The sequence below is a fragment of the Oenanthe melanoleuca genome, chromosome 20, assembly GCF_029582105.1.
Source record: "Oenanthe melanoleuca isolate GR-GAL-2019-014 chromosome 20, OMel1.0, whole genome shotgun sequence".
Taxonomy (NCBI): Eukaryota; Metazoa; Chordata; class Aves; order Passeriformes; family Muscicapidae; genus Oenanthe; species Oenanthe melanoleuca.
This window is the reverse complement of record NC_079353.1, coordinates 7,319,932-7,347,733: the sequence shown is the minus strand read 5'-3', so window position 1 is coordinate 7,347,733 and position 27,802 is coordinate 7,319,932. Positions and strand designations below refer to the sequence as shown.

General features: G+C 48.1%; 2 protein-coding genes across 3 annotated transcripts; one reads left to right on the top strand and one right to left on the bottom strand.

The window, feature by feature from the left end:
- The first annotated feature begins 22 nt into the window (after positions 1 to 22).
- On the top strand, positions 23 to 12,349 carry PLAGL2 (PLAG1 like zinc finger 2). 2 transcript variants are annotated; one of them, XM_056507188.1, is made up of 5 exons: positions 33 to 94; positions 545 to 654; positions 2,073 to 2,467; positions 3,259 to 3,854; positions 11,140 to 12,349. In XM_056507188.1, exons 3-5 carry the CDS (start codon positions 2,205 to 2,207, stop codon positions 11,157 to 11,159), a joined length of 879 nt encoding a protein of 292 aa, XP_056363163.1. In that variant the 5' UTR covers positions 33 to 94; positions 545 to 654; positions 2,073 to 2,204; the 3' UTR covers positions 11,160 to 12,349. The 2 variants fall into 2 exon arrangements, with proteins under 2 accessions (XP_056363162.1, XP_056363163.1); XM_056507187.1 differs by lacking the exon at positions 11,140 to 12,349 and having other exon boundaries at positions 23 to 94; positions 3,259 to 6,987.
- Positions 11,978 to 27,740, bottom strand: TM9SF4 (transmembrane 9 superfamily member 4). The gene is made up of 18 exons (XM_056507186.1): positions 27,636 to 27,740; positions 22,490 to 22,603; positions 20,930 to 21,029; positions 20,408 to 20,576; positions 20,198 to 20,327; positions 19,700 to 19,823; positions 18,769 to 18,887; positions 18,549 to 18,660; positions 18,062 to 18,132; positions 17,540 to 17,672; positions 16,958 to 17,039; positions 16,791 to 16,866; positions 16,382 to 16,465; positions 16,024 to 16,199; positions 15,630 to 15,693; positions 14,975 to 15,094; positions 14,378 to 14,467; positions 11,978 to 14,052 (listed from the first exon to the last, which is right to left on the bottom strand). Exons 1-18 carry the CDS (start codon positions 27,723 to 27,725, stop codon positions 13,903 to 13,905), a joined length of 2,004 nt encoding a protein of 667 aa, XP_056363161.1. The 5' UTR covers positions 27,726 to 27,740; the 3' UTR covers positions 11,978 to 13,902.
- Between the last annotated feature and the right edge of the window lie 62 nt (positions 27,741 to 27,802).

Here is a 27,802-nt window from a genome sequence, read left to right as displayed (position 1 = left end):
CACCGAGGCGTGACGTCACTCCCACAAAGCCCCGCGCAATGGCGCCGCCGGGGCCGGGACCGGAGCCGCGCCTGGCGGGGCCCGGGGGAACGGGGTGAGCGCGGGGGGGCGAGGGAGGGGGGCGGCACCGCAGCGAGGGGCGGCGGCACAGCCGTACCCTCCCCTCCGTGGCGCGGCCCCCTCAGGGGACAGGGGGGCGTGTGAGGAGGAGGAGGAGGATGCGGGGCGGAGTGGGGGGGCGTAGGCCGGGCCCGCCTCCCTCCCCTCAGGGTTGCGGGGCGGGGGTGGGATGTGTGATCCCGCTCCACCGGCACTGCGTTATCCACGGAGCGCTCCCGCGGGTGGGGGTTTCCCGGTAGCTTCCGAGGCAAACGGCGGAGGTGCCAGAGGGAGGAGCGAGTTGCCCCTCGCGGTCACCCCCCGGCACCTCCGCCGTTTGCAAGGCGGTTGCAACAGCACCTCTGAGTTCCCTAAAATTCCAGTGGGATCATTTATACACCTTACTGATAAAAACATCAAAATTCAAGCTCTTGTCTTCTTCCAGGTAGCTTTGAAACTGGCCCAGATGGCCAGGCTTTTTCGGATGGAAAGGAGCAGTTCCCTGGTGAAAGTGGCGGAGACTCCTGGGACATCTGCACAGCTCTGGAGCAAGAGGTAGAGAGCACTCATCTTTACTGGGCCATATTTCATAGAGAGGTGAAATATTCATGCTTTTAGCACCCAGAAAGACAGATTACTCTGAACCATAGGCCTCCTGCACCCTGAGGGGTCAGAGCAGCTGTCACATCATGCTGATTTGTCCCAAAGTGGCACCTCAGCAGTTCTGGTCTTTATTGTTCTGCTCTGGCCACATAGAATTAGCCTGCACAAAACCAAATCTTGTTCTTAACAGGCATTCCCAAAGCTCACAGTGACATGTTTTCTTGGAGTCATCCTGTTTTCCACCCTGAGGGACCCATCCATGGTATTTGGGGTGATGGTGCAGTCACAGTAATTGTGCTTTCAGCTCTTCATAACGTTCCTTGAGCACTTTCTTGGGGGTTGGTTTGTTCCCTCGCAGTTGCACATCCTGTCCACAACTCGCACTCATGTTGATGTGTAGCAGGAAGTTCCTCCTCTGAAGCAATCATGGAGTGAGGGTTTGATGCTATTTTAAGAAGAGTTTCTCAGGCAGCCAAATTGAGTGAAAGAGATCGGTTTTATTTCAGCTGACCGTTTGCCAGTTGAGCTGGCAGTAGAACCCTATAAAAATGTTCTACTTCAGCAACACACAACTCCAGAACAACCTGCTAAGAGAGACTAATGTAGAACCTTGTCAAGATGAAACCCAGAAGAGCTTACAGGAGGTGTATTTTGTTGAACAGGAAACAGTTTGGGCTTCCATTATTAATGGATGAGAGTATCAAATAAAAAAAAAAAAGAGTTAAAAATTGCTCATTACAGTAGAAAACTTGCTGATGCAGAGAGGCAGAATCTGCCTCACAATCGAAAAGTGAAAATGCAATGAGTAATCCCACCCTGAAGAGGAGCAGCATCCGTTGCCTTCCAGAAAGAGGTGTGGTGTTGATGATAATTGCAAGTTTTCTTCTTTCTCAGCCCTGTTCAGCCACATGTAGGGATTCAGATTGATTTGCTCTGGAGATGGTCTTGCCCAGTGCACCAGGTTGGTAGCAGAAAGGATGGAAAAGGAAAATACAAGAGAACCTTGGTTTCTCTTAGAATCTCTGGGAGGGAATTCCATGCAGGCAGAGACCAAGAGCAAGTGAGAATATGAAAAAATGGGATAAGGAGTGATCCACAAAACCCACAGGGAAAGGTATTCAGAGCTACAAATAGACATCTTTTCAGAAGAAAATACATCCAACAGGTAAAACTGGCTTTTAATAGGTGCAAAAAATGCAATTCAGAAAAAAGCTTGCCATCATTTTATTCAGGTAACAAGTTAAGGGGGAAAAGACAGAAAAACATAGTTGATTGGAGTTCACTATGACTGGGAACACGCATCTTCACATGTTCATTGTCTGCACAGGTGAAGGTTGCAGTATCTTAACGCAAGCCTTCTGTGATTTCAGATGAAGAAGTTCTGCTATTAAAGCAGTTTGGTCACAGGAGGCTCCACAGGAAACTGCTCCAGGACAACATCACAGCGAGGCGCCCACGGGCTCGAGTTCTGCTTGACATGGCCATGTTCTACTAGACCTGCCATGACGGCATTTTTTCCCAGTGTTCCCAACTGGATTCAAGATGCAAAGCAGGAGGAGGAAGAGACAGGCTGGAAATTAGTCCCCAGACCAAGAGGTGAAGAGACCGAAAGTCAGGGAAAATGCCAGTGTGAACTATCAGAGTCCTCCTTCCCTCACGTGGACAAGCTGAGAACTCACACACTTTCCCATTCGGAGCAGAGGCCCTACAACTGCCCCCAGCTGCACTGTGGCAAGGCCTTTGCCTCCAAGTACAAGCTGTATAGGTAGGTATCTGCAAGTGCGCTGCCCAGCAGTACCAGGAGAGAGGGGAAACCCCCTCCCTCATGTGCCTTTGCTTGAATTTCTGAGAAGCTGGAGGAGGGGAAATGCCCTTTTACCTTGCAAAGCAGTTGAGTCCTAGACATTACCATACTTGGCATCCCTTTAGGCACCTTCCAGAGAACTTCAGCTAATGCTGTATCCTGAGCTCAAGCTGTTTTTCTCTTTCACTGAGGAGGAAATAGAAACAGAAAGCGAAGTTCACAGATTAAAAAAAAAAAAAAAAAGAAAAGCAAGAATAGCATTTGCATTCATAAGTCCTGCCTCTAACCACAGGGATAATTCCAGTATGAAGAAGTAGAGTTCCCATTTATGTGGTGAAGTACAACTCAAACTAATTAATCAGTGATGGCTGAGAACTTGAAATAAGATGAACCACAGTGTGGGAGAGTGTGAGATACTAAGGTGAAATCAGACCACAGTGGCTGTCAGCAGACTTGTGCACAGCCTGACCTTCCCGATGAACTGAAGTTTTCTCACCTAGTGTCACAAACTAGGGAGGTTTTTTTTGGCAGCCTCAGCAGAGAGCAGGATCTGAGGAGAGAAAGTTGCTGGGACAGACTGTAGGTTTTGCCTGAAGCATTGTGCTCCTTGTTTAGTGGAGGTAAAATGCCATCTGGGATTTTTGTGGCATAGGACATTTTGTGTAGGGCACAAGGAAAATTTTGGAATACTAGCACGTGTTCCCTCAGGAGTTGGATGTTTATCTGATCTTTCCTGCTTTTGTCCCCTAAAGGCATATGGCCACACACTCTGCTCAGAAGCCCCACCAGTGCATGTACTGCGAGAAGATGTTTCACCGGAAGGATCACCTTCGGAACCACCTGCAGACCCACGATCCCAACAAGGAGGCCCTGCACTGCCCCGAGTGCGGCAAGAACTACAACACCAAACTGGGCTTCAGGCGACACCTGGCCATGCATGCAGCTGCCAGCGGTGACCTCAGCTGCAAGGTGTGCCTCCAGACCTTTGAGAGCACCCAGGTCCTGCTGGAGCACCTCAAAGCTCATTCCAGGCGGGCTTCTGGCGGGGCCAAGGAGAAGAAGCATCCGTGTGACCACTGCGATCGGCGCTTCTACACCCGGAAAGACGTGCGGAGACACCTGGTAGTGCACACGGGGCGGAAGGACTTCTTGTGCCAGTACTGTGCTCAGAGGTTTGGGAGGAAAGACCACCTGACCAGGCACATGAAGAAAAGCCACTCCCAGGAACTGCTGAAGATTAAGACGGAGCCAGTGGACATGTTGGGCCTGCTCAGCTGCAGCTCCTCTGTGGCAGTGAAGGAAGAGCTGAGTCCTGTCCTGTGTATGGCATCCAGAGACATGATGGGTGGTAAGAGCTTCCCTGGCATGCTGCCCGTGGGCATGTACAGCACGCATATCCAAACCATGCCAAGCTCAGGGATGCCCCATTCTTTGGTTCCTAATTCTCTTCCAATGGGAATGAGCTATCCTCTGGAGTCTTCTTCTCCCATCTCCTCCCCACCGCAACCTCCTCCAAAGTATCAGCTTGGATCTACCTCATATTTGCCTGAGAAACTACCCAAAGTAGAGGTGGACAGCTTTTTGTCAGACTTCCCTGGCAGCCTGTCACTCTCATCTGGTGATCCTCAGTCCTCTTCGCCTCAGCCACCCACCCTGGATGAGGCTTTGCTTTCCAAGAGCCCTGCTAACCTGTCAGAGGCTCTCTGTGCTGCTAACATGGACTTCTCTCATCTTCTTGGCTTCCTCCCCCTAAATCTTCCTCCTTGCAATCCACCTGTCTCATCGGGGGGATTGGTCATGGGCTACTCACAGGGGGAGGCACAGCCACTGCTTACCACTTTGCAACATCAACCTCAAGAGTCTCCTGGAGCCGGGGCCTCGCTGAACTTTGGGCCCCTTCATTCATTGCCCCCCGTCTTCACCTCCAGCTTGAGCACAACTACGCTGCCACGGTTCCACCAGGCCTTCCAATAAGCTGGAAATAGCACTGGAGATCTTTCAGCCACCCTTTCGTGGAGAGCCTTAAAAACGCACAACTCTTCCTTCCTTGGGGGTGTGAAAGCTCTGGCAGAGCTGGGTCAGACAGGAGGTCTCTGATCTCGAAGGGAGCACTTGTAGACTGGAACAGCCAATACCCTGTGCAAGTCCCAGTCCTGTACAGCAGAAAGATTTCAGCTGATAGACTGGATATATTTTATCTAATTTTTAATCTGTGAATCAGGAGCCGCGCTTAGCACTGACCTTCCCTGAGAATGCTGGAGCTATGTTCCTCTCTGGGAAGGGACTGTCCCTCAGAAGGAGTTGAGACTCTTTCATCCTGGGCTAAACTTTTGAAGAGTCCAGCTTCCATTTCATGTTACCACACTGCAATTCTGGCAAACCAGCCAACACCTCCACATGGGGAAGAAGTCATGATACCGCTCTGTATGAAGCCAATGGGGAAGAAGCTGTCCTTCCCTGCTACCTCTCATCCCATCACCCAACACAGCTTACTCCACATCAGTGTTAAGCAACAAGCCCGTTTACATAGTGAATTCAACGTCACCTCTTCGGAGCCGTTAGGATAAACTTGTTATGGTGAACATTGTTTACACAACACAAATCTGTTTCTGCCATTGCAAAAATAGGAGGCACCAGAATACACTGGTTTCATCTCTGGTGTAGCTAGAACACTGTTTACACAACGAAGTCAGGTTGCACTGATTTCTCTTCACTTACCATGTTCTTCCCCCATGGGGAAATACACTGCTTTTGGACCACTTCAGCCTCTGCCCCTGTAGGCAGCAGCTTCCTGCCTTTTCTCGCTGGCTGTCCCGAGTGAAGGGGATGGAGCAGCTCTCACTGCTTAGCTTGGTGTGCAGTGTATGGACAGAGCCCTTATAAATATCTCCCCCAGGCAAACAGATCTGGAAACCAAAGCACGTGAGAGAGCTGGGTGAGGAGCTCGGGACATCAAGCACTGGCGTACCAGGCGTGGGTGAGAACAGGCTCCATAGGTTCCCTTGGGATGAGGAACAGAGTATGAGTTTGTGGGGTTTGGGGTTTTTTAACCACAGCCATTGAGGTCAGCACCCTTTTTGGCTTATCCAGGAAGCAGTCTCAAAGGTGTATTTTAACCTCAATAGTGATAACGTCCAAGAATCAAGGAAAAATTGATCCCAGCTTCATGTATACACTGTCAGTGTATTTGAAGCATTTCTCCCAATACCAATAGTTCTAACAAATGCTGAGGTTTGGGACCTGCAGTCAACTTTTCATTTTGGATTTGGTTCCACTGGCCTTTTTTGTTCTCTCCTGCTCAAGCCTTGCCTCCTGAAGTTAAAGTCCTGCTTCCCTTGCTCCCTGCCCTACCTCTTAAACTCTTCCATGGGCTGTCTACCTACCAGGGCAAAAGGGTTATACTGGGAAGTGGCAGCCAGCTGCTGGTGTCATTTAGCACCTGTATTGTCTCCTGCTCCTGTTTTCCTGGGCACTTACACTGCAGATGGGGACATAAGGAGGTTGCTCTGCACTGGCACATGTTTATGACTATGGACAGGCAGATCTTCATACCTCAGCATGGAGGAACCATTATAGGCCAATAGAAACCAGGAAATCTGTCAATATTGTTCTCCATAAATCTAGGAAATGCAAAATCTACCTCTACTCTGTTATCTCAGCTCCTTGGGTGAAGCCAGATGTCCTCCCTTGTCTCCCCAGAGCACATCCACCTCAGTTGATGCAGATTATTTCCTGCTGAGCCATGATCCCACTTTGTGACATCAGCTGTGCCTCTTTTGGTCACAGGCTTGTCCCCCTTCCATTTTACTCCAGAATTTTATTTTTAATTTAGCTTAGTAATTCTTCCCAGAATGACTCTTTAGCAATCCATTGATTCTCCAGAACATAGATCGGTTGTTTTAGGTTAGCCAGCAATGCTGCAAATAAGACTTTTGTATCAAAATGTAATATAAGATTTATTTACCTCAGCAATATCCTGTGGCAATGATCTCCCCGAGTTGAATGCAGTACTTTTTCCTTTTCTCCACTGGAAAATGTTGCCTTTCCAAGTCCAACGAGTGCCTTCTTGTTCTCTAACCTAGCAAAGGTAAACAGGGCATTGCAGCCAGTCTGTTTACCAGCATTGAATACCTCAGGCCTGTCTTCTATTGCTTTGCTCTTTGCATATTAAAGGGTTTCACACTGTTATCAATTATATGCAAGCCTTATCCCTGTCTTCAGTTGAGAGGATTATTATTTTTTGAGAAATAAATGGTCAGAACTGATCACTTACTGCCAGTGAGGATTATCAGATTTATGCAATGCCATCACACACCTTCTCCCACTGCAGAACATTCAGCTTTCTTGCTTCCTGCCTGCATTGTACTCTGAACAGATGCCATCACTGGAATTCCTTTAGCAGTGGTAACTAAACTTAGAGCCAGGCATCTTTTTCCTGCCAGTAGTCTGTCAAAGAATAAATGGAATTCATTTTGCTATGATTTGCACGTGTGATTTGCTTTCCACAGCTACTTTAACAAGCAGAACTGCAATAACCTTTGTCAATGCAAGGAAAATCTAACCCAGCAAGGGCAGTGTGGTCAGAGACAGTGTTGGAGCTGATTCCAGGTGTTTGCACAGGAAAATGGATTCAAATTTCCTCCATCACTACAGCTTGTAATCTGAAAGTATTTCACCAGTCAGTCTAAAACTAACGAGACTAATTCCATTTGAAATAGCAAGTGTGCAATTCACAGAACAAATTATAGTGAACCATTTTTATCTGTTTATACTTTGAGTATCCAAGCTTACAGCACTTGGGATTCCCAGTCCACTAGGACATATGTACCAATCTCTTAGACAAGTCAGTGGAAGTCAGCTTTGCCAAGCTCCTGCTGATGCAGCTGGAGGTAAGGGACAAGGGTAACCTTGGCATGCTGTGAGGGGGATTGCTGCAGCACAGCCTCCAATCTGTTCTGTGGTGTATGTGCAGGGCTTTGTGGCAGCCACTGTGCTGGTTACGTGATATAAAAAAATCATCCCAGAAAGAGTTTGGGTTTGGTTTTTGGTTTGGACCACGAGTTTGGGGCTGCAGCTCCAAGACACAGCTGTGAGTCAGGCAGGCAGAACCCAGCAAATCATTCCACTGTGATCCGCCTGCTCCTGGCACACCTGGACCAGGGAGATTGCACCAGATTCAGCCCAAGGGCAGCAACTACAGCACATAATTGTTCAGGAGGGTTTAGTTAAATAAAGGAATGTTTTAAACTGGCTGGCTTGGGGATGTCCAAAGCAATAGGAACAGTGCAGTCAACTAAGAAATAAACCCATAGACCTCCAGTCAGCAAAAGGACAGGACATGAACTTGCCAGCCCTTATTAATCAGACCCTGGATTCTCAGAAATCCAAGGACCTAGTGTCCCCTTAGAAATAAGAACTAACAAATAGCCAAGCCACTCCCTGGCAGCAGAGGGTTAACTCTTGCCTATCCTTCCAGGCTCAGATTGCCAGAACCCTGTGAAAGGCTGAAGATCTTTTTCCCTCTGGGATTACAGCTCACTCAAAATCCATTTGTAGGAAGGAACATGTTATCTTGCATTTGCTTCCACTGAATTTCACATGACAGAATACCCACATACCACGTTGTGACAGACTGTTGTCTGTCTCACAACATTGCTGCTCTTTAGCCTCACTGTTGAAAATGGTGTCACTTCAACTGGAATCCTTTTCTCATCTCTGGTAGATTGATGATTTCAGTACTTTTGTTGAGCTCAGCTCTTTGTTCTTTAATTCCTTTCTTGCTGACAGGTAAAAAGCAGCTACTGGGAAGATTTCCTGCAGTTCACTGAAAACCCCTTTTCCTTTCTCTGCCATTGCACCACCTTTGCTCTCAGGACAGAACAACCCCACAAAGGCATTTTCTGCTGCCTGCAATTAAAATTTCCACAAATAAATCTTCAAAGATGTACTTCTCATCACCCTACATTCTTGCTTATCCTCTAATCCCAGTTAGTCAGGCTGACTGAATTCTCCCTCAGGTGCCTATTTTTAATTGCCTGCCCAAGCCCTAGAGCTATTCTGCCACTGAACAGTGAAGTGGATAAATTGCTCAAACAGAGCCACTTCAGGTTTCCATCCTCATCCAAAATTTGTTTATTTTCCATAACTTAATTCTTGTATTTTTCCCACTTCCTAGAGATGGGAGCTGCCACCTGAAGGTCTGAATCCTATCCTGGCTGACCCCTGTGTGGTAGGAGAAGCTGGTTTGGTTTAGCCTGTCTGCTGGATCCAGGAAGCCCAATCTTTATGCCCAATCCCCAGCTCTGGCACCTCTCACCCTTTCCATGCCTATTTACCATAACATGCCACAGCCATACTGAGCCTCTCTTGGAAAGCAGCTGGAAGATGCCATTACCACTGATCCAGCTGTCTTACCGAACTGCTATTATTATTCCCCACCACCTCTCAGATTCTGTTGTCCTTGCTGCACAATCCGTGCACACCCACATTAGGCTCACCTCTGGCTGTTCCCAGTGATGCACTTGCTTCCTTCTAGTGAATAACTGGGATCCTCTAGGAATCCTACATGTTTCAGCAATTCTTGTGGCTGCAGGTAAGGAGTTTTCTCCTGGGGTAGTGCAGTCTCTACCTGGAGCCAGCTCTATGTCTTCCCACAGGGAAGACACCACTAAACACTTCAGACTGGCATGCAAACAGGTCAAGCAAAAATAGAAGTGGTGTTCAGAAATGAGACCAGAAAACAGATCACATTCTGCTTCTCACAAATCCACACCAGGAGATGAGCTTGGCTTTCCTGTTCAAAGTACATTTTATTTCCATGTGCAAAGGTGGGCTGCAGGAGGAACCTGAAGCACCTTCCTCACTCTTTGCTCATGGTTGAAGCCAGATCTGTGGTCCTTTCCACCAGTGCCTAAAGACCAGCATGGAAATAGAGCATACATGACAGTGAGGCAGCCTCTCTGTATCACATCACTGTGACAAGGAAAGTTAAAAGCATTGCAAAAGATAACTAGGGAACTTGGAATTAATTTTTTTATTACTATAAATAGGTCAGCTCTTCAGCTAGGGGAAGAATCCTCAACATTGAAGTGTGTTGTTCCAAACCAACCATCCCTTACTTTTGTGTCTTTGTTTTGAACTACTGTGCAAGGGGATAACCAGCTCTGGGCTGGAATGTCATCTCCAGGGCCTGCAGGATAGGCACAGCCTCCAACACCTGGGACAGGCCAGGCTGGCTGAGTGTCCAGGTGAACAGGCCAGGGACCTGCCTGCAGCCCTTCTCCTTTTGTAGTCAGTGTCCTGTGCTTGAAGGTAACACATGAGCTTTGCTCACAGCCCTCAGCAGCACATCTCAGAACTTCTGCTAGAATCATCTCTGGAGTTGGAGATCTCCTCACCGAACTGTGTGCCTCAGCCTTGATGTTTTGTGGAGCCTTCCCACTTTAGTAATTCCTGATACCTAAGAACAAATTTTAGAAAGACTTTTGTAACATTTGAACCAGTGTTTTCCTTAAATGAGGATACTGAAGAACACAGAGCTGTCTGCTGATGTACTCCTGAGACCCGGGGTAGCTCCAAGGACAAAAAAGAACCTGTAGAACCCCTGAGAGCAGACAAGCTCCAGAACTACTGCTGGAAGAAAAGCTACTGAGTGGCTTTTGCAGCCACAAGTCATGACAGGAAGCCTCTCCCAACAAGCTCTGCCATCTCCCATAAGAGCTTGTAAACATCCCATTAGAAGGTGAAGGGTTTGGGATTAGCCATTGGAGGGGATGGGAAAGCCACAGTGTCCCTCTCCAGGGCTGCCACTCACACTGTCCCTTCTTGTGCTGGTTCTGGACAGGCCCCGTGCCTGACCTCCCTCCCTGCAGCTACAGCTGCCAAAGCCAGAAACTTCCCATTGTTAAAGCTCAACTGGTTTTCTAAAAACAAACTTTCTAGCACTTTTACACAGAGTGAATGACCTCTTTTAATGGAGTATTTTGGGGGCTGTAAACAAGGTTTTTAAATTGTAATTAAGTGCCATTAGGAAATGTATGGTTCATCACTGAAATTAGCTCTTGCAAAATGAAGTTCAAATTGAAAGCATCTTTTATAATGAAGTTGTTTATTAAAAGCATTTGGATGATCTACCCCAGGTGTCTTCATGGAGGGGTGTTTGGGTTTTGGTTGGATAAAGACAAGATAGAATCATAAGGCAGGTCAAAGACACAGTTCCCTACATGAAGCCACAGAGGCTTTGATATTTCTTCCAAGCAAAGAATCAGACCCACAAGAAAAAAAAGAAACAGCACCCCACTGGGGAGGCAACCACAGCAGACACCATTATCCCCTGTCAAGGAGAGTAATGTTCATTACAAAGTTCTGGTCACTTGGTTTCACTAAAATTTCCAGTCTGTGTGGCAGCATTTCAGACAAACTTCAGGACCAAACCTCAGCTTAAGCTACAGCTGGCTGCAGGCACCAGCATCATTTGAAGATGAAACAGGGCAAAGCACACAAGGCCCTCCTGGGATTTTCCTTCAGAACATGGATTAAAAGCTGACAGCCATGATCAGTGTTAGGTGCTTGTCTAAGAATGATCTAGTTTTCATTCCTAATTCAGTCACCATTAAAATGTGCCCTTTCCTCAGCAGCTTTCCCTCGGCACTGAGGACTGTGACAGAACAGGAATACACTCATCTGCCAAAAATGAGAAATAAGTTCAGCATGGATTGTCCTGATGGTGAAGCTGAAGCATCCTTTGCCTTTTTAAAGGGAGAAGGGATTATTCTGATGTTTTATGAGTTTTAATTCAAGTATTTGCTAGCTCTGATCTCATTCACAGACACTTAGCAGCCCCCAGCACTGGACTCTGTAACCTGGGGGAATCGCATCCATTGCTCTCCTGGACAAACCATCTTAGGAAAAGGGAATGCACTTTGTCTCCCTCTGCATTCCAGCAGAGGCTCACTGATGTCCTGCCACACAGCCCCCAGCAGAAACACACAAGCTCTGGGAAGCCAATGGAGCTGGAAGGGCTCAGCTTCTGCAGCAGCAGAACTCCTCAAACTCCCGCCTGGAGGAAGGAATGGCAGCTCCTTTCCCAGCTGTCCTCTCCCCTCTGCTGCTCTAAAGCACTGCTCAGCACTGCCATCCAACTGTTCTGCTGCTCCCATCAGTGCCACACGTCAAACAATGTGTCTCACACAAGACACAAGTTGCTCAAGTGATCTTACCCAGCAGCATAGCATCAGCAGATCCAAATGCCTCAGCTGGTGGCATAAGTACAATACATGGTAGCATTTGGAGCATGCCACACTGGAAGAAACTTAGTTTACCAGGAGAAAAATATTACAAAGAAAGCCAGAGTATTCCAAGCTCTGCTTCTGGCTGAAGCTACACATCACAGACCACACGGATGTTGAACAGGCCAAGTGTTAAAAAAATAAATTCTCCAGAACTGGTTTAGGAGAACCCAAGAGAGCAGGATGACAGGACAATGGCAGATTTATTTACAATAGGACACAAAGAATACATACATTAATTAAAAATTACAAAGAATACAGAGAAAAACACTTCAGGGAAGGGAGAGAAATCAATGCTGGCTGAGCCTCTCCACTGGGGCACAGGCAGAAGAAAAAAAAAGAAAAACAAAATCAACAAAAAATCTCAGAGAGGGACCTCAAATCAGAACTGACACAGGACACTACAGCACAGCTGGCTCACGCATCCCTTCCTCCCTTTTTTCCATCCATGATTCCTGGCTGATTAGACTTTGGCATGACAGGCAGGGCTGACAGGAAGGGACACAGGCCCTTGCATGGACTTGGTGGAAACTTATGGCAATTGGGGTTTTAAAAGGCCCCAAAGCTCTCCCTGGGAGCAAGGAGGGCTTTGGACAGTTTTGGGTTGGAATGATGTGACCTGTGGCAGCTGGTCATTGGAAGACCTTACTCCAGTAAGAAAAAATTTCATAGATCTCACAAAAAAACCAAAAACCTCTCCTCTGTAGTCCTGGCTGAATCCAGGGAGTCTGGGGATGGAAGGAGCCTTCACTGCAACATGGAACCTCTTTACTGATAAACATCACTGAAATGACAAAAAAAAAACCCCAAAAAAAACCCAAAAAAAAAAAAAAAAAAAAAAAAAAAAAAAGCCAACACAACCCAACTTTAACCTCTTTCAAAAAGATCTTCCCATGGGCTGATTCAGGCATCAAGCCGTGGGAAAAGAAGAGCCCATGTCAGCTATCCAGGAGAGCTTGGACTGTTTTTTTGTGGAGAAGAATAAAATGCAGCTATGGGGTGTATACTTTTCCTGTTCCCTGGAGGTAGAGAATTTCAGAGGAGGAGTAGAGAGCAGCAAGGGCAGCCAGAGCACAGGCCCAGTGAGAGAGCCCCACCCCAACCATGGGACAGCTCAGGGGGCCACCTGCCTGTGCCAGCCCCGCCAGCATGGCCTGCACAGCCCTCAGGCAGCTCAGGCACAACACTGCCTCAGATCACTTGGCACTAACACCACGGCACCGCAGCCATCTCCCCCAGGCTCTGCAGGATGCCAGTGGCATTCCCAGGAAGGAGCCTGCCCCAATTCCTCACTCATCCAGAGCAGAGCTATTGACAGAACCAACTCTTGCAGTTACCTCGTGCATCCTTCCAGTCCTGTATTCCAGCACAAACACATCACTTCCACCAGGACGTTTGTCCTGCCTTCTGCAGGAGAGACAATCCCGCCCTCCCACAGCGGCCTGTGCTGTCTGAGGCTGGAGGGAGGGAGATGCTGAAAGTTGCTCAAGCTCTCTCAGGGTGAAATTGCACTTCCCAGGCTCTGAATGGCACCTCCAGCAAATTGTAAACAATCCGAAGCCGGGACTTCAGTGATCGGAGTGCACCGGACTCTCGCTGGCTCAGCCTTTAGGCTCTGGTTACTCTGCCATAGTCAAGCTCCCTCTTCCGTGCAGACAAAAAGGCAGGAGAAAAACCCAGTCTGATACTTGTCTGAAGAGTCTCCCTGAATCCTAGAGCACCCCAGGGGCTGGAAGAAAACGTTTTCACAAGTGTTTCCACTGCTGTCTCAAATCCGTTCATCATCAACATAAAAAAAAGGATGGATTAGCAAAAAGGGGGTTTACTTATACAGAGGGATATTTCTCTGCTAAAAAACTCCCTCAAATATGGAACAGGATAATAAAGTTAAAATGTAAGGTATCTACAGACCCCTTTTCCCCACAGGAGTAGCCCAGAATCCATGTACACTGTGCCAAAGTTACATTCCAAATCGAGGAGTTAATTATTTCTCTTGTGACACTCCCACTGGATTTTTGTTTCCTTAAAAAGAGTTGGGAAGATGTCCCGGTCCCTCCTGGGAGGACACGTGTTCAGAGGTGTCTGATTCCTGCTGGGGGGATTCCAGCTTCAGTCGATTTTCACAGCGGCATAGATCTTCCGCACAAACATGTAGGCTGCGTAGAAGCCAATGGTGCCCGTCAGGAGCCAGAAGGACAGGACCATGAGGGCAGTGTAGCCAAAGTACAGCAAGGAGGGAATAAACTCAACAATATCCAGCTGAAACAAAAGAGGATGAAAAAAAATCAGCAAAATAACGCACAGAGGTGACAAACCAACCAGTGCCCTCTGCAAGGGGAGTTCTGGCAAAGGGAGGAAAACTTTCATTTTTGTCCAGCTGAAGGGAGATTCCCCTTTGAGGTGGGGTCAGGGAATACTGCTCTGCACAAGTCCTGGGGCACACCCCTCTCTCCTGTCTGGAAGGGCTGTCAGCACTGCCTTGGGAGCTGGCATGAGCACACTGGGACTCAGCAGGCCCATTATTTCCTTTCCCAAATCCCACAGTCACCCCCAGAAACATGGCATTTTCACCAAGGAGGAATACCTTGTTCACAAAGTAGAAGACAGCATAGATCAGCACGTAAAAAGCAGATCCTCCAGACACCAGGAAGGTCCTCCACCACCAGCGGTAATCCTGACAGGATAAAGAGCCTGTTATCTCCCAGACCTTCTTCTCCCCAGGCACAGGGAAGCTGTGACCATTCCAGGACAGAGAGGACACTACCCATCTTCCTTCACAGGAAATCCACAATTTGGGACTGGGGACTTTTTTTGTCACAGAAGTGTTTTCAAACCAAGAGATGTGATGCTGACAGTCAGGCTCAAAGCACCTGTTTCCCAAGGACCTGGCTCACCTTTGGTCCTGTATTTTGTTTTGTATGTGGATGGAATGGAGCAGTTTGGGAACAGTTCAAAACACCCTCTGCCGAGCAAAATTCCTGGTATGAAAGAACAGTTCCCAGCCTAACAGATAATAAAGGAGCTTTAATTTCCTTTAGAGTGAAGGAAGAGACATTGGGGACAATCACACCTGTGAAGCTGGGCCACACTTATCTTTGCTGAGTAGCAGCAATAATGTGATCTGTGCTTTTCCAGGAGCAAGTACCCTTAGCTACCCAAATTACAAACATGGAAATCTCACCTCAGCACAGAGCTGGAAATACACCATGACAATGCTGATCTGAGAGCAGGATACCACCAGAATTATAAACACCAGGAAGAGGAAGCCAAAAAGGTAATAGAACTGGTTCTCCCAGATTGCCTGAAATAAACACACAGCAGGAATTTGTTTCCATGTTACTGTGATCAATCACTGAACGTGGGACTAACTCTTGGCAGCCAGCCAGGGGAAAATGAGGAGCCCCTCAGCCCCACCTAAGTGAAACAACAGATCTAATGCATTTCACAATGTCACTTCAGAGGATACAGGTTGCAAAAAGCTGCACAAGGACAGCTCTGAGGTAGCTTGTTCATTGCCCTGCATCTCCCAAGCAATGAAACAGCACATTCTTCCCCATTTATTCAAGGTGAAACATGGGTAGCAGCAGAACAGTGACTATCTCAAGACCAGGACCCCTCCTGTATGTAATGTTACAGTAAATTTTGGGTTTACCACAATCCTTCAAACCGAGAATCCCATAGCTCTCTCTGGAAACTACTGAATGGCATAGAAGAAACCAGCTACCCCCTTCAGAGAACACAGGAATAGAAGACTGCTCCAGTGGAAGTCCCCTCCCTTTCAAAAGTTTTGGTATGAAAGGAATGCTACTGAGGAGGAAAGTGGGTTAAATGCTTACACTAAAAATGAAGAACAGTTCGATGAACATAGCTCCAAAAGGCAGAATACCAGCCATGAGGATCCTACAGAAAAGAAACAAAAACCGTAAGCAGCACAATATAACTGTCTGGACATTAAAAATTCCTTGTAACCACACAGAACACTCCAAGTAAACACTCTGCATTTCCAGATGACTAAATTTCACAGGCAATGGCACAGCTGCTTCCACTGTTGATCATGTCCACTGCTACAAGTATCCCTCATCCCACATCCAAATTGTTGATGTGGTCTCAAGGAACCCGATCTGCTATCTGTCCATGTCCAGAGAGTAGCAGAAGGTGACACTCAGCAACCCAAGGGGACTGAGGGCAGGGGGCTTAACTCACCGTATTTCCCAGACACTCATCACTCACCCCACAAATTTGTTCATATACCACCTCTGCTCCGGGATCTGCCTGGGAATCTGATTTGTCCGTACAGGATTGTCATACGGCTGCTTGCGAAATCCAAAGTAGTAACCCAGGTAGACCAAGGGCAAGGAGATCCCAAACCACATGCAGAGCAAGGCCACCATGGTAGGGAAAGGCACCTGGAATCACACCAAGAGCCACAGAAGTGAGGCTGATAGCTCTCCTGCCCTGGGGACTGATTTCATCAGCCAAGCCAACCCTCCAGTCACCCACTTGGAAAGGTCTGGGAAGCCAAAAGAGTCCCTATCAGCCCAGTGAACTTCTCCCACCCAGCTGGTCCCAGGCTGAGGGTGGCACCTACCGCACCAGAGGAGTGTTTCCCCCAGATGAAGCAGTTGAGGACAAAGCAGATGCCGAAGACAACGCCCGGGTACAGCGTCGCTGTCTGCAAGAGGAACCACAGTTTAAGAGAAAGCACCTGACTCATCAGCCAGATGTTCCTATGGAATGAGTCCATTCCTGCTACAAGGCACTCGTGAGGAAGTGTCCCTTTTGCTACAAGACAAGGACACAGAGCTGGGCTGTGTGGACAATCCTCTTTGCTCTAGTACATGCTGTGGTGGTGCCTTTTCTGTACAGCTACAAAGACTCGACCCACAGCAAATGTGCAGCACAGCCAGACTGTCGAGCTACCACAAATGTGTGGAGCTTATCCACAGATCTTGCTATCAGCAAGCCTGGAAAAACAGCATAGAACATTCAAGACTCACACAAAAGGCTCCCTTTTTCCATCGATGGCCTTTCAGAGTCCGGTATAAGCGGCCAGCAAAGAATCCACCAAAAACCCTGGACAGAAACAAGCCAAAACAACAAAAATGAGCTGTTGTTGCTGGGAAGAGGCAGGACAGCACGGGGGGGAAGCCGTGGAGGCACCTACCCCATGAACATGAAGAGGAAGCAGGCAGTTGTCATCAGCGCGCCCCGGCTTGAAGGAGACAGCATCCCCAGCATAGCAACAACTGCAGAGGGAAACAGGACAAGGAACAGCAGCTCTGAGGGACATGTCCCGCAGCAGCTGGAGGACAGGGGCCTGTCCCATCTGCAGCCCACAGCTGCCTGCAATCTCTGCACAGGCCTGATTTCCTTCACAGCATAACACATCCACAGTCTCCAGCACCGGCCAGAGAGGAAGGCACAGCTTTGATCTCAGCTACAGACCATGCTTCAGCCTCAGCTTCCCCAGGGATGGAGGCAGGTGCAGCTCAGCAGGCAAGGCACACCTGTGCAAAAGTCTCCCGGCCCACTATCACGCTCACAGCTTGGCAAAGGAAATTTAACCACACAAAGCTGCCTTCAGCTGGACAATGTCATCCAGCAGCTCTGCAGTGCTGAGCCCAGGCTAATGGCAACAGCAAGCAGCTTCATGGGCCTCACTCCAGTAAGGTGAGCACAGGCTGAAATCAAACATCCTCGAGCATCATTCGTGTTATAACCACCCCCTGCAACATGTGCCACTTACAGATGACAATCAGGATCATACAGAAGAGCTGAATTCCAGAACCCAGGAGAGAGCTGAGGATCATAGGGTACTGTGGAGGCCTGAAGACATCTCCATGCACAAGTTTCCAACCAGATTCCTCCATGGTATCTTCCTACAGCAACAGAAAGAGGAGGTTTTTTAGATATGCAGAAATTAAGGCTACCACAGCCAGACTAAGAGGTTAACTTCCCTGGATCCAGAATTTTACCACTCTAGCCAAGAAACTTTTTTCCTCTTGGTCCAAAACCAGCTGAGACCTGAAATGTCAGTGCCAGGGCACACATTTACAGAGCTGTCTGCAGTCACTGCTTAGGTCTGACCATGTGATTGTTCAGGCAGAAAAAGGTGTGTGACAGCACAACATGACTGCCCCCTCCCACAGCCACGGCTCTAAGGAAAACAGGGGCAAAGGAAGAGACAATACACCCAAGTCTGCACACTGGATCCCTCCTGGCCTGTGCTTCCCTTCCTCTAGTCCCAGCCCCAGGAACAGACACATACAATGTCATCTTCTTTGTTGTAGTTGGCAATGTCCTTCCGCAGAGTTCGGATGATGATCATGCTGAGAATCCCTGAAAACAAGCACAGAGTTCAGCTCAGAGACTCCCACATGGCTGTGCTGCTCTCATGCTGTGCAACTACATGGCTCCCACCAACACACTGTTCTGGCTGGGAGAGGAGGCCTTGAGTCATCAGCAAAGACAGAAACAAAACCCCAAGGAGCAGGGAAGGCAGTATTCCAGCAGAAATGGGCACTGTGGCCTTCTTGTGGTTTTTTTACTCCCTCGATGACCCCAGTATGAGAAAGGCCGGTAACTGCCTGACCCCACAGGACACTGCTTGAACTGGGTGGCTTTAAATTAGTTTCCTGCTCCTTCTGACCAGGTTCAGATGTGGCCACATCCTCCTCAAGCCACCTGCAGATAAGGCTTAAAGAAAATTCCCTCCAAACATGGTTAAGCCTTCCTCTCCCTACACATCCACTCACCTGAAAGGAAAAAGACGACCACAACCGAGTTAATGATAGAAAACCAGTGGATCTGCACATCACTCATGGTCAGGTACGTGTCCCAGCGGGAAGCCCACTTAATGTCACTTTCCTGAAAGAACAGGAGAGTTCTTCTCACACCAGCACACTCCCAATGTCTTCTACAACTCCAGTGACACTTGGAGCATCACTGCCAGCCAGCTCCCCAGTACTGCCTCACCTCCCAGTGCACAGAGTAGGTGAAGAGTAACTGGTTCTCTTTAGTAGGATCTATTTCCTGAGGGGCAGAGCCCGTGGCTTCGGGCAGGGTGCACATGCTCTTCTCATCAGCCTTCAAGTCTGTAAAAAAAGCATGGAACACAGTGAGCCCTTCCCTCAGACACAGCCTCTCATAGAGCATCACCCTGAGGGCATTGGGTTGCAGTAATTCCAGGTGGGGAAGCACTTGCTCCTTGCTCACCTGCTCTGCAGTTTGCAAAACTATTCTCCTGACCAGCAGTGGAGCACCATTAACAAACTTTCAGGAAAGCTATGCACAGGGCTCTCCTTAACTGGAAGGATAAAAGCCAGAGGTTCTGAAGCCAAAGATCTAGACCATGAACAAATCCTCTATTCCACATGATATGGTGAGAAACAAGACCTCTGCAGCAGTGCTGCCCTGCCAAAGGGGAGCTGCCTGGGGTGATCCATGAGCAACTGCCCTTCTAGATACCCTTTTCCATTGGGCTCATTGCGATAGAAGTGTTTTCCACTAATCATTATTTTTAAATTTCAATCCCCCAGAACAGTTCCAAACATCCTGTGTGTCCCTGAACCAGCACAGAGTGTTCCAGTCAGGGAGATCTGTGCCACCGCAAGAGCTAGAATGCCAGACATGCCTCATACCAGATGATACAGTGCAAAAAAATCCAACCCCAAAACCTCAAACTCAGATCTTTTTACAGGAATTGATTTTACATGGATTGCAATTAATGGATATGTCTCTGTTGTTGGTACTTCCTTAATAACAATGCGGTTTATTATTCTTGTAATTTAGACTCATTTCTGTGCTCTGTGAAGCAACAACTGGCACCCTGATACATCAGTGACATCTGACTTTGGTCCATACAGGAGATTCTTCCCCCTTGCTCCCCTCCTCAAGAGTCTCTTACCTTCTAGCTTAATGCTTTGGGGAATCACCTCAAAGCGCACCACCCTGTAGGTGTGCTCCTGACTCTCTTCCACATCCTCTCTGTGGTAGTAAAGGATGAAGGAGAGGTGGTTGTGCAGGTAGAACTGAAAAAGTGACATAAAATAAAACATCAGCACCCCATGGGAAGAAGAGGCAAAACTGAGAAGCAGCAACTGTAGAAAACAGCTTCAGTGAGGAAAACTACAGACTAACAGCAGAGATCAGCCAGTCTTGGGGAACAGTGCCTTTGCTCTGCTGAGGAGAAACCACTGCACGAGCCTGTCCAAAGTTATACAGTGAATAAAAGCAAGGACTCCTGGCTTTCCCACCTTTCCAGCACCCACCCTTTTCTGCCCACAAAAGACACCTCTCTGGTATTTCCACTATAAAACCTTTTGGTTCTGATACTCTCTGGCAGACCTCTAACAGACACCCAGATCTCTTCCAGGCACCCTCACACAGCACCTCAGTTCTGTACCTTGTTATTGTCCATAAACCCAAGCCTATATCCATGCTCGAACTGCACATCCTTCTCCTTCTTCTTCTCCTCTTCCTCACGATTGGAATAAAACTCCAGCCGTGTTGCCACAGGGAGGTTATCAGCAATGCTGAAAACACAGATTTCAGATCAAAATTTTCCACAGCACCAAATTCCCCCTGACACAACCCCATGCTCGAGGTGACTCACAGGTGGACATAGTAATCCTCCCTGATGCGCTCAGCAATGAGCTTGCTCTGCTCCACTGTCAGTGTGACTGGCTTGTTGGGAAAGTTGCACAGAACTTCACATTTCTTCTCCACATTCATGGAAACCTGGAAAGGTGTATTTACAATTCGGTCCCCTCGAAGAACCTCACCTGGAAAACAGGAAAACATGGGCAGGGTTGGAGACTGCTAGGCTTCCTGCTGCTGATCCTGCTGCCAATCCTGCTGCCAGGCACTGTGCAGCTGGAGGGACCACAGCAAGTCTCCTTTGCTACCCCAGGTGCAAGGATAACTCTGCAAGTCAGTATAGCTACTTTGTTGGCAGTATCAAGCCCTGTTTATGAAGCAGGTTACACGCTCTCCTTCGGGACAAGCACTTTTCTCTGTCCAACACACCGACACTGCCTTTTGCCAGCACACAGTCAACCAGAGCAAGCAGGTTCTCTCAACTTGCAATTGCTTTTACCCCTGTAAACACCCCCCACACTGTCTGACAGGTACACACCGAGGTTCTCAGCCTTGTATGTGATCTTGCTGGGCTGGCAGAAGGGCAGGGAGTAGTACTCGTACGGCAGCTGGGTCCGGGAGCTCGTCAGCTTCACAGCCTGCAGGAAGAATGGAAGGATTATCCCCAGGAAAAAACTCCAGAAAATTTTCTGTCCTCTCAGCATCATCCAAAAGCTGATGCTTACTCCAAGATACCTTCCATAAAGCTCACTTCCAGAAGATACTACTACTATTAATATTAAAAATAGTAACAGAGACAGATGTTCCTGAGAGACTTCAAGTAGCAATTCATTCACAGAGAAACACTCAAAGAACAAAACATAGTGGTTTAACAAATTTATGTCTCAGTGGAGTCCTAAGAAACAAAGAGCTTAAAAGAGATTCAAGAGTCACATTTCATACAAGATTTCCTCAAACAAAAATTCATATCCCACTGGACCTAGAGGTCTGGACTCCAGTGCTACAAACAGTTCAGCAATTTTAATCTCTGCAAGGGAAGCCAGAGAGCCATCAGTCTGGGAAGACAAGGTGACCAACCAAAAACATTCCTGGAGAGTTTCCACAAATCACAGGGTACAAGGGAAGTGCAGAGACATACTACAACAGCCAAGACCACAGTTACTCTGAAAAACAGAAGTGTTTTGTAATACAGCCAAGCTTGTTTATTGGAAGAGTGCTGGCAAACACCCTGACTTTCCTAAGCACTTGAGGAAGCATTTGGCTCCTGAAATCCCTTAGAGAACAGCCATTCCAAAACCCTCTTCTTCTGGGAAGCTTACTGTAGCCACAGGCAAGTCTCATTTGCTTAAAAATAGCCTACATCTGGCAGTCTGTGGCCAAAGAGAAAACTGTGCTGTGCTTCAGTGGGAGCAGCCAACCTCAGCAGCCCCGAGGGTGCTGGATTTGCTGAGACAGAGGCCACAGCTTTAGAAAAATAAATGAAATGGGCTATAAATCACTGATGTCTGAAAGCGAAGCCTGGCTTCCTTGTGGATAGGTGCAGCAGCTCTGTCATTGAGTACCAGCAACACTGCACAGGAACAGCTCTCAGCAAGGCTGGGCTGAAAGATCTGCAAGGCTCAAAGACAAACACCTCCACTCGGGAAGAGCTTCTCATGGATTTCCCTAAAGGTATAACATGAGCAAACTGGGTATTGAGAAGGTCTGATTCAGACCTTATTCCACCATTCACCTTCCACCCAAAGGCACACTCTGCGTAAGCACTTTTAGAGTCAACAAAGTGCTGGAGAAATTAAACTCACTTCAAAGCCACAGTGAGAAAGGGACCCTTTTCCCAAACAGAGCAACATCTTGAGGACTTTGGTGCAACTGCTGAAGGAATTTGGTAGACCAGATCAGGGGCAAGAACAGGAATCATTTTGGGACTCAAATGTTGAGAAACAGAAGAAATATCGGAATGCAAAATTTTAGCAACAGGATCCCCAAATTTAACTTTCCAGCCCCTCTTAGCTGCTCTGGTATAAAAAAGAAAAAACCCAAAAGAAATACCCCATCCCGCCCCAAACCAAACAGACTAACAGCACCGAGTTTATCCTACCTTGATTTCTACGGGATCATTGCGGTGGAAGTTGATGGGAGCCACCCCAGGCACGTAGAACGAGTCTGTGCTGTGTAGCAACAACAGCAGGCCCAGCAAACATCTCAGCCTTTCCTGCAAAAATGAGAAGAAACAGTAAAATACAACAGAAACACTGGAATAACATTAGAGATGGGCAACAGCACTGGAAATGTTCATCCCAGACATTGAAAGGCTGCACAGTCAGGTGATTAAACAGAAATTAAATTCATGAAAGCTGTTCTTTGCTTCGTTTTGTGACCCTCATCAAGTCACTTTCTACTCAGCATGTCTCTGTCCCTTCATCTGCAATTAGGCAAACTTTGCCTTTGCTCAACTACAAGAAAAACAGCATTTTTATTTGCACCATGAGGCATCAAGCAGGCCATCACTTCACTTCATCACATCACTGAGCTCCCTATGTTAGAAAACTCCATGGATTAGTAGAGAAAACGGCTGTAGCCCTGGCACTGGATGTATGTCGGCTCTGCACAGCAGCAATTACCCTGGAGCTGATTACAGATCCACTCATAGGCCACTACCCTGCAGAAGAATAGTTACTGTGGAGTAAGGTGTGACACCAGTAACTGCACCACAGGGACAGTCACACTCCCTCCTGCTCCACTCTGCTTTCCTCACTGCACAGCTCAGTAACAAGGCAAAGACTTTTTCACCCCTTTTTTAGGGAGCAGGGTGACACGTCAGGCTGGAAGATTCAATCAGCTCCAGGAGAACCCAGACCCTAACAGAGCTACAGCAAACCCTTTATTTAACACACCTTGCTGCCTCCTCAGCCCCTCCCGTCACCTCAGGTAACCCAGCTCAAGTACAGGCAGGAAGGCTGTGAAATGAAAATCAAGCTTTTAAGAGTATTAGCCAGCAGCAGCTTGCCTGGATTAGGACATTGGCTCTGTTATAATCTCACAGCACTACTAGCTTCAGTCCCTTCTCCTGAACTCCCTGTGTGTATGGCATCACTGGAAAACCACACAAAACCTGGTTTGCTTTGGGACAACTCTTGAGTTAATGCTGCAGACGTAAGAAACAAAATCCCCAGTGTCCCTGCATCTGACAGCATCAGAGGCAACACTCCACAGGCCAGGTGTGGACAAACAGCAGCTCTATCATGGGGATCCTTCCTCAGGTTGGGGGGAAAAAATATTTTTAAAAAATCGGTATTTATTCTCTCCCCACACTTCTTCATCACCTTCCTCCTGTCTTATTCTAAGGCAAGGAAAGTATGTTCAGCCCAGACACCTGTGAGGGCCAACTAGAGCATTGAGAATTAGTGGAATTGAGCAGGATGAGAAAAGAGAAAAAAAAAAAAAAAAAAAAAAAAAAAAAAAAAAAAAAAAAAAAAAAAAAAAAAAAAAAAAAGGCAGAAATACTAGGAGGTTGAAAGTCTAAAATGTATTTAAGATGCAAATGCTAGAAACCTACAGAAAATATAAAATATGAGTACTGAATCATCAGATACATGTGGCCTTCCAGTATCTGAAGGGAGCCTACAAGACAAATTGTGAGAGACTATTTACAAGACCATGGAGGGAACAGCTTTAAACTGACAGAGTAGCATTAGATTGTATATTAGGAAGAAATTTTTCCCTGTGAGGATGGTGAGGCATTGGCACAGGCTGTCCAGAGAAGCTGTGGCTGCCCCATCCCTGGAATTGTTAAACACCAGGCTGAATGGAGTTTGGAGCAATCTGGGATAGTGGTAGGTGTCCCTGCCCATGGCAGGGTGGAACAAGATCAGCTTTAAAGACCCTGCTAAGTATTCTGTGATTCTGTGATCTTTTTTGCTTAACACAGGGGATTTTCAGATATATCCTAAGCACAGCCAAATACAACTGGAGCAGGCAAGAAGCCCCAGCTTGGAAACACTCTTGATAAAACTGCCTGTCCTTCAATACTGATCTGCCTTGAAGCAACATGGAGCTTATTTTCTGTGCTACGCTAAATTTTGCCTTTCCAATCTTTAAAGGGAGTGCTCAGTAGCTCTCCACAGAGTAGGAAAAGGTCTCCTAGACAGGGGAAGAACTGGAAGGAATCTGAACTCTTGTTCCACGCTGCACTCCAGAGCAGCCAGCAACCTGCAGCCTTATCTCATTTGTCACTGAAGTGACAGACCTACACAATATTACTCAAAAACCAAAACCACACCATTGCCACCCATGCCCCAGCAGGCTGGGAGGTGACAAGACCAGGACAGAACTTTGGCAGACACTCAGGAGACACATGAGCATGCATGTGCAATTTTTGATGACAATTTTGGCAGAAATCAAGCTGTCTTTGCATACAGATGATGATGAGTCAAGCAGCACCAGGCAACAGGAAAGACAAGAGGGTGACTCTGTAAAGCCTTGCCAGGCTGATAGCAAGAAGTGGGAAAGCTGCTATGCAACAGGTGGGGGGAAGCTTTGGAAGTGAAATATGAAAGAAAAAAAGCAAAGCACGGGAAGCTGAAGCCAGGGGCCTTTCTCATCAGGACCTTTGCTCTTGTAATGACAAATGTGCTTTATCTTCTCCAAACTAAGACAGCAGCTAAGAAATTACAGCATGTACACCACCCCAAACATCTGTGTAACTCATGGGCTTGGCCAAGTGATCATCTCTTATGGGGGATGCCTGCAAGCTGACTTCTCTTCTTTGCCAGGTAAGAACTTCCAGAAAGGAGCTCTCTTTTGGTTCAGTCAGAGCCCTGGCAAGGCTTAGACTTCCAGCAAACAAGACACACAGCTTCACAGCCTTTTCCAATTAGTTACATACATATCAAAAACATGCACAAAACCCCCTCAAATAACAATCTGGCATCTGAGGTGCAAGGAAATCATGTAATGGTGCAACAAATAGCACAACAAATATGCACAACCCCAGACTGAGAAAAAACAAGCTGCAAGTAGGCAAAAATAGTTCAGATTGCCTAAGCCTGATTATTTGCCTATATGCAGACATGCAGAGACAGCCTTTCTTGGGAGAATATGATCTAAATAACAGAAGTAACTGCAGCAGCACAGTCACCCATTCCTGTGCCTCAGATCAAAAGTTCACACACAAACCCTCTCCAAGAAGGCCCTTCTAGATAATTATCACTAGTCTTGGGATTTGCAGACAACCCCAGGTTTATCCCATTCAGAAAGACTTAAAACAATGTTGCCACTTTCTGTGAATTCACAGAAGGTTCACAAACCACGCTGCCAAAACTGAGGATTTGTTTTCTAAATTCCAGTCTGACCCAGCATGAAGAGGCCCTAAAATATCCAGTTATTACCACACTTGTCCCTCCCTAGGGTTCATGGTCCCTCCAGCTACCACTGCCAGAGTCTGAACTCCAGCATTTATTTAAGGGAAAGGGAAAACAGCAGCTGTTCCCTGGGGCTCTCTGCAACAGCTCCAACATGCTCCAGAGGGTCCATGGGCTGCCCATGTGCACCCAGGACATCCCTGCCCATACTGCTGCCAACAACTTGAAGAAACCCTCAAGCAGCAGCAATTTCAAGCATCTAAATTGAGCTGGTGCTATACCAAGGTTGTTTCAGGTCTTAAGAGCTTCACAGTCTACATAGGAACTGAAGAACAGAACACAGTATTTGCCCAAAGAGATGAAAAGGAAGTAGGAAGTGATGGTGATGGATATCATTAATTGTCCCATCTCTTTCTGGCAGACAAAGACAAGAGGGACATCAAAGAGCCACAATCAAGAGCTGTTAACTTTCAAAGACAGCTTTGAAGAAAAAGAGGGAAAACGATCTGTGCAGAGCCATTTGTCCAAATGGACTCACAGCTCTCCTATTCCATTCCACTTACTGAAACTTTTTAAGTATGGTGACAGAAAAGGAGGAAAGGCACAACCCACAACTCTGTAGCAAGGAAAAAAACCAACAAGCTCTCTCACACATGTAACCTTAATTCTGCCCTCACGCACATTAGCAGGACAGAACAGTGCTAATGACACCCTAACACTCATCCTCTTTTCCAAAGGGTGCCTCCTGGGATGATCCAGACAACTGTTGGGATAAGCTCATCTTTATTTATCCCTTCCCTGCTCACCCTGCAATGGAGGAGCCACTGAGAGCCCTTCAGGTGAAAAGTGCTGCACTCACATTGACTTCAGAGCTTCTTTGACACCAGGAGAGCTGATGGCAGCGTCCTCTGCCCTTCTCACAACAGAGAGCCACAAGGAAATTCCCAGTGGGACCATCCCCAGCTCTCAAATCCAGCTGAGCACTCCCTCCTCCTCACCTGGGGGAAAGCCAGCAGGGTATGAAGATGCTTAAAGCAAATTAAAGAAAAACCTTGGCTCTCCCAATGCCCTCCCAGTCTCTCCGTGAGTCACCTCACAGCCAGGCAGCAGCGACCTTTGTATCAGCTCACATCCTTTAGCCACATCGCTATTCCTGCAACACATTGCCACAAAAATATCCTCCTATAAAAGCAAGGAGGAAATCCCTTTTACTCCTACAAGACTTGAAGGCAGGTAACAAATGTCTCAGCAGCGTGTTTTCTCCTCTGTGAGATAGCACTGGTGCACCAGGAACACGTTCAGTTCTCCGAGGATTCGAGGAATAATTCAATAGCAGTAACAGGGATGCTGGGACGCGGGAAGGTGAAGCAGCTGCTCCACAATGACCACCAAACATTTTTGAAAACCACATACAGAGCATCAGCCTCCGTGTTTGGCACCAGCACCGGCCGCAGGCTGACACCTCGGAAGGGAAGGCAAAGAAGAAGTGCCGGTGGTCCCGACAACCCACACCGCCCCGAGCCCCCCGCCCGGCCCCTCCTGCCCAGACAACGCCGTGAACCGCAGGAGGCAGAAAGGGAGCCAGCTTTGCTGCCGAGGGAGCGCGGCACAGGAACCCGCTGGGCTCCGCTGGGCCCTGGGCACCGAGCGGCGGCCCGAGCTCTGCCCTCCACAGGTGACACCGTCGGGAGACGCGGGGCAGCTGCAAGGCCCCGGGCGGAACCGGGGAGCCTCCTTCGGCCAGGGGCCGGGCGCGCATCCCTCCCAGAGCGGTGCAGGCCCGACCGGAGCCCCCTCAGCGAGCTCCGCGCCAGGGCGGCCGCCGGGCCGGGCCGGGGGACAGCAGGCGGGACGCGGGGCCGGGCCGGGTCCCGCCGCACTCACCATCGCCGCCGACGCCGCCATCTTGGATCCACGTGTCGGCGCTGACGTCACCGGAAGCGGCGCGCGGTTGGCCGCGGGGCCGATCGCCATGGCGACCGCGGCGGCCGGGCAGGACCGCGCTCCGCGCTGCCGGGGCCGGGCCCAGCCGAGCCCCGGGTCAGCCCAGC

What these genes read in the sequence shown, in the direction of transcription:
- PLAGL2 (XM_056507187.1), top strand. Translation starts at nt 2,205, where the DNA reads ATGACGGCATTTTTTCCCAGTGTTCCCAACTGGATTCAAGATGCAAAG. An exon ending in TCCAAGTACAAGCTGTATAG is followed by an intron (nt 2,468 to 3,258) that starts GTAGGTATCTGC and finishes TGTCCCCTAAAG; the next exon opens with GCATATGGCCACACACTCTG.
- TM9SF4 (XM_056507186.1), bottom strand. Translation starts at nt 27,725, where the DNA reads ATGGCGATCGGCCCCGCGGCCAACCGCGCGCCGCTTCCGGTGACGTCA. An exon ending in ATACAAGGCTGAGAACCTCG is followed by an intron (nt 20,577 to 20,929) that starts GTGTGTACCTGT and finishes CCTGTTTTCCAG; the next exon opens with GTGAGGTTCTTCGAGGGGAC. An exon ending in TATGATCCTGATTGTCATCT is followed by an intron (nt 17,040 to 17,539) that starts GTAAGTGGCACA and finishes TTCCCTCTGCAG; the next exon opens with TTGTTGCTATGCTGGGGATG.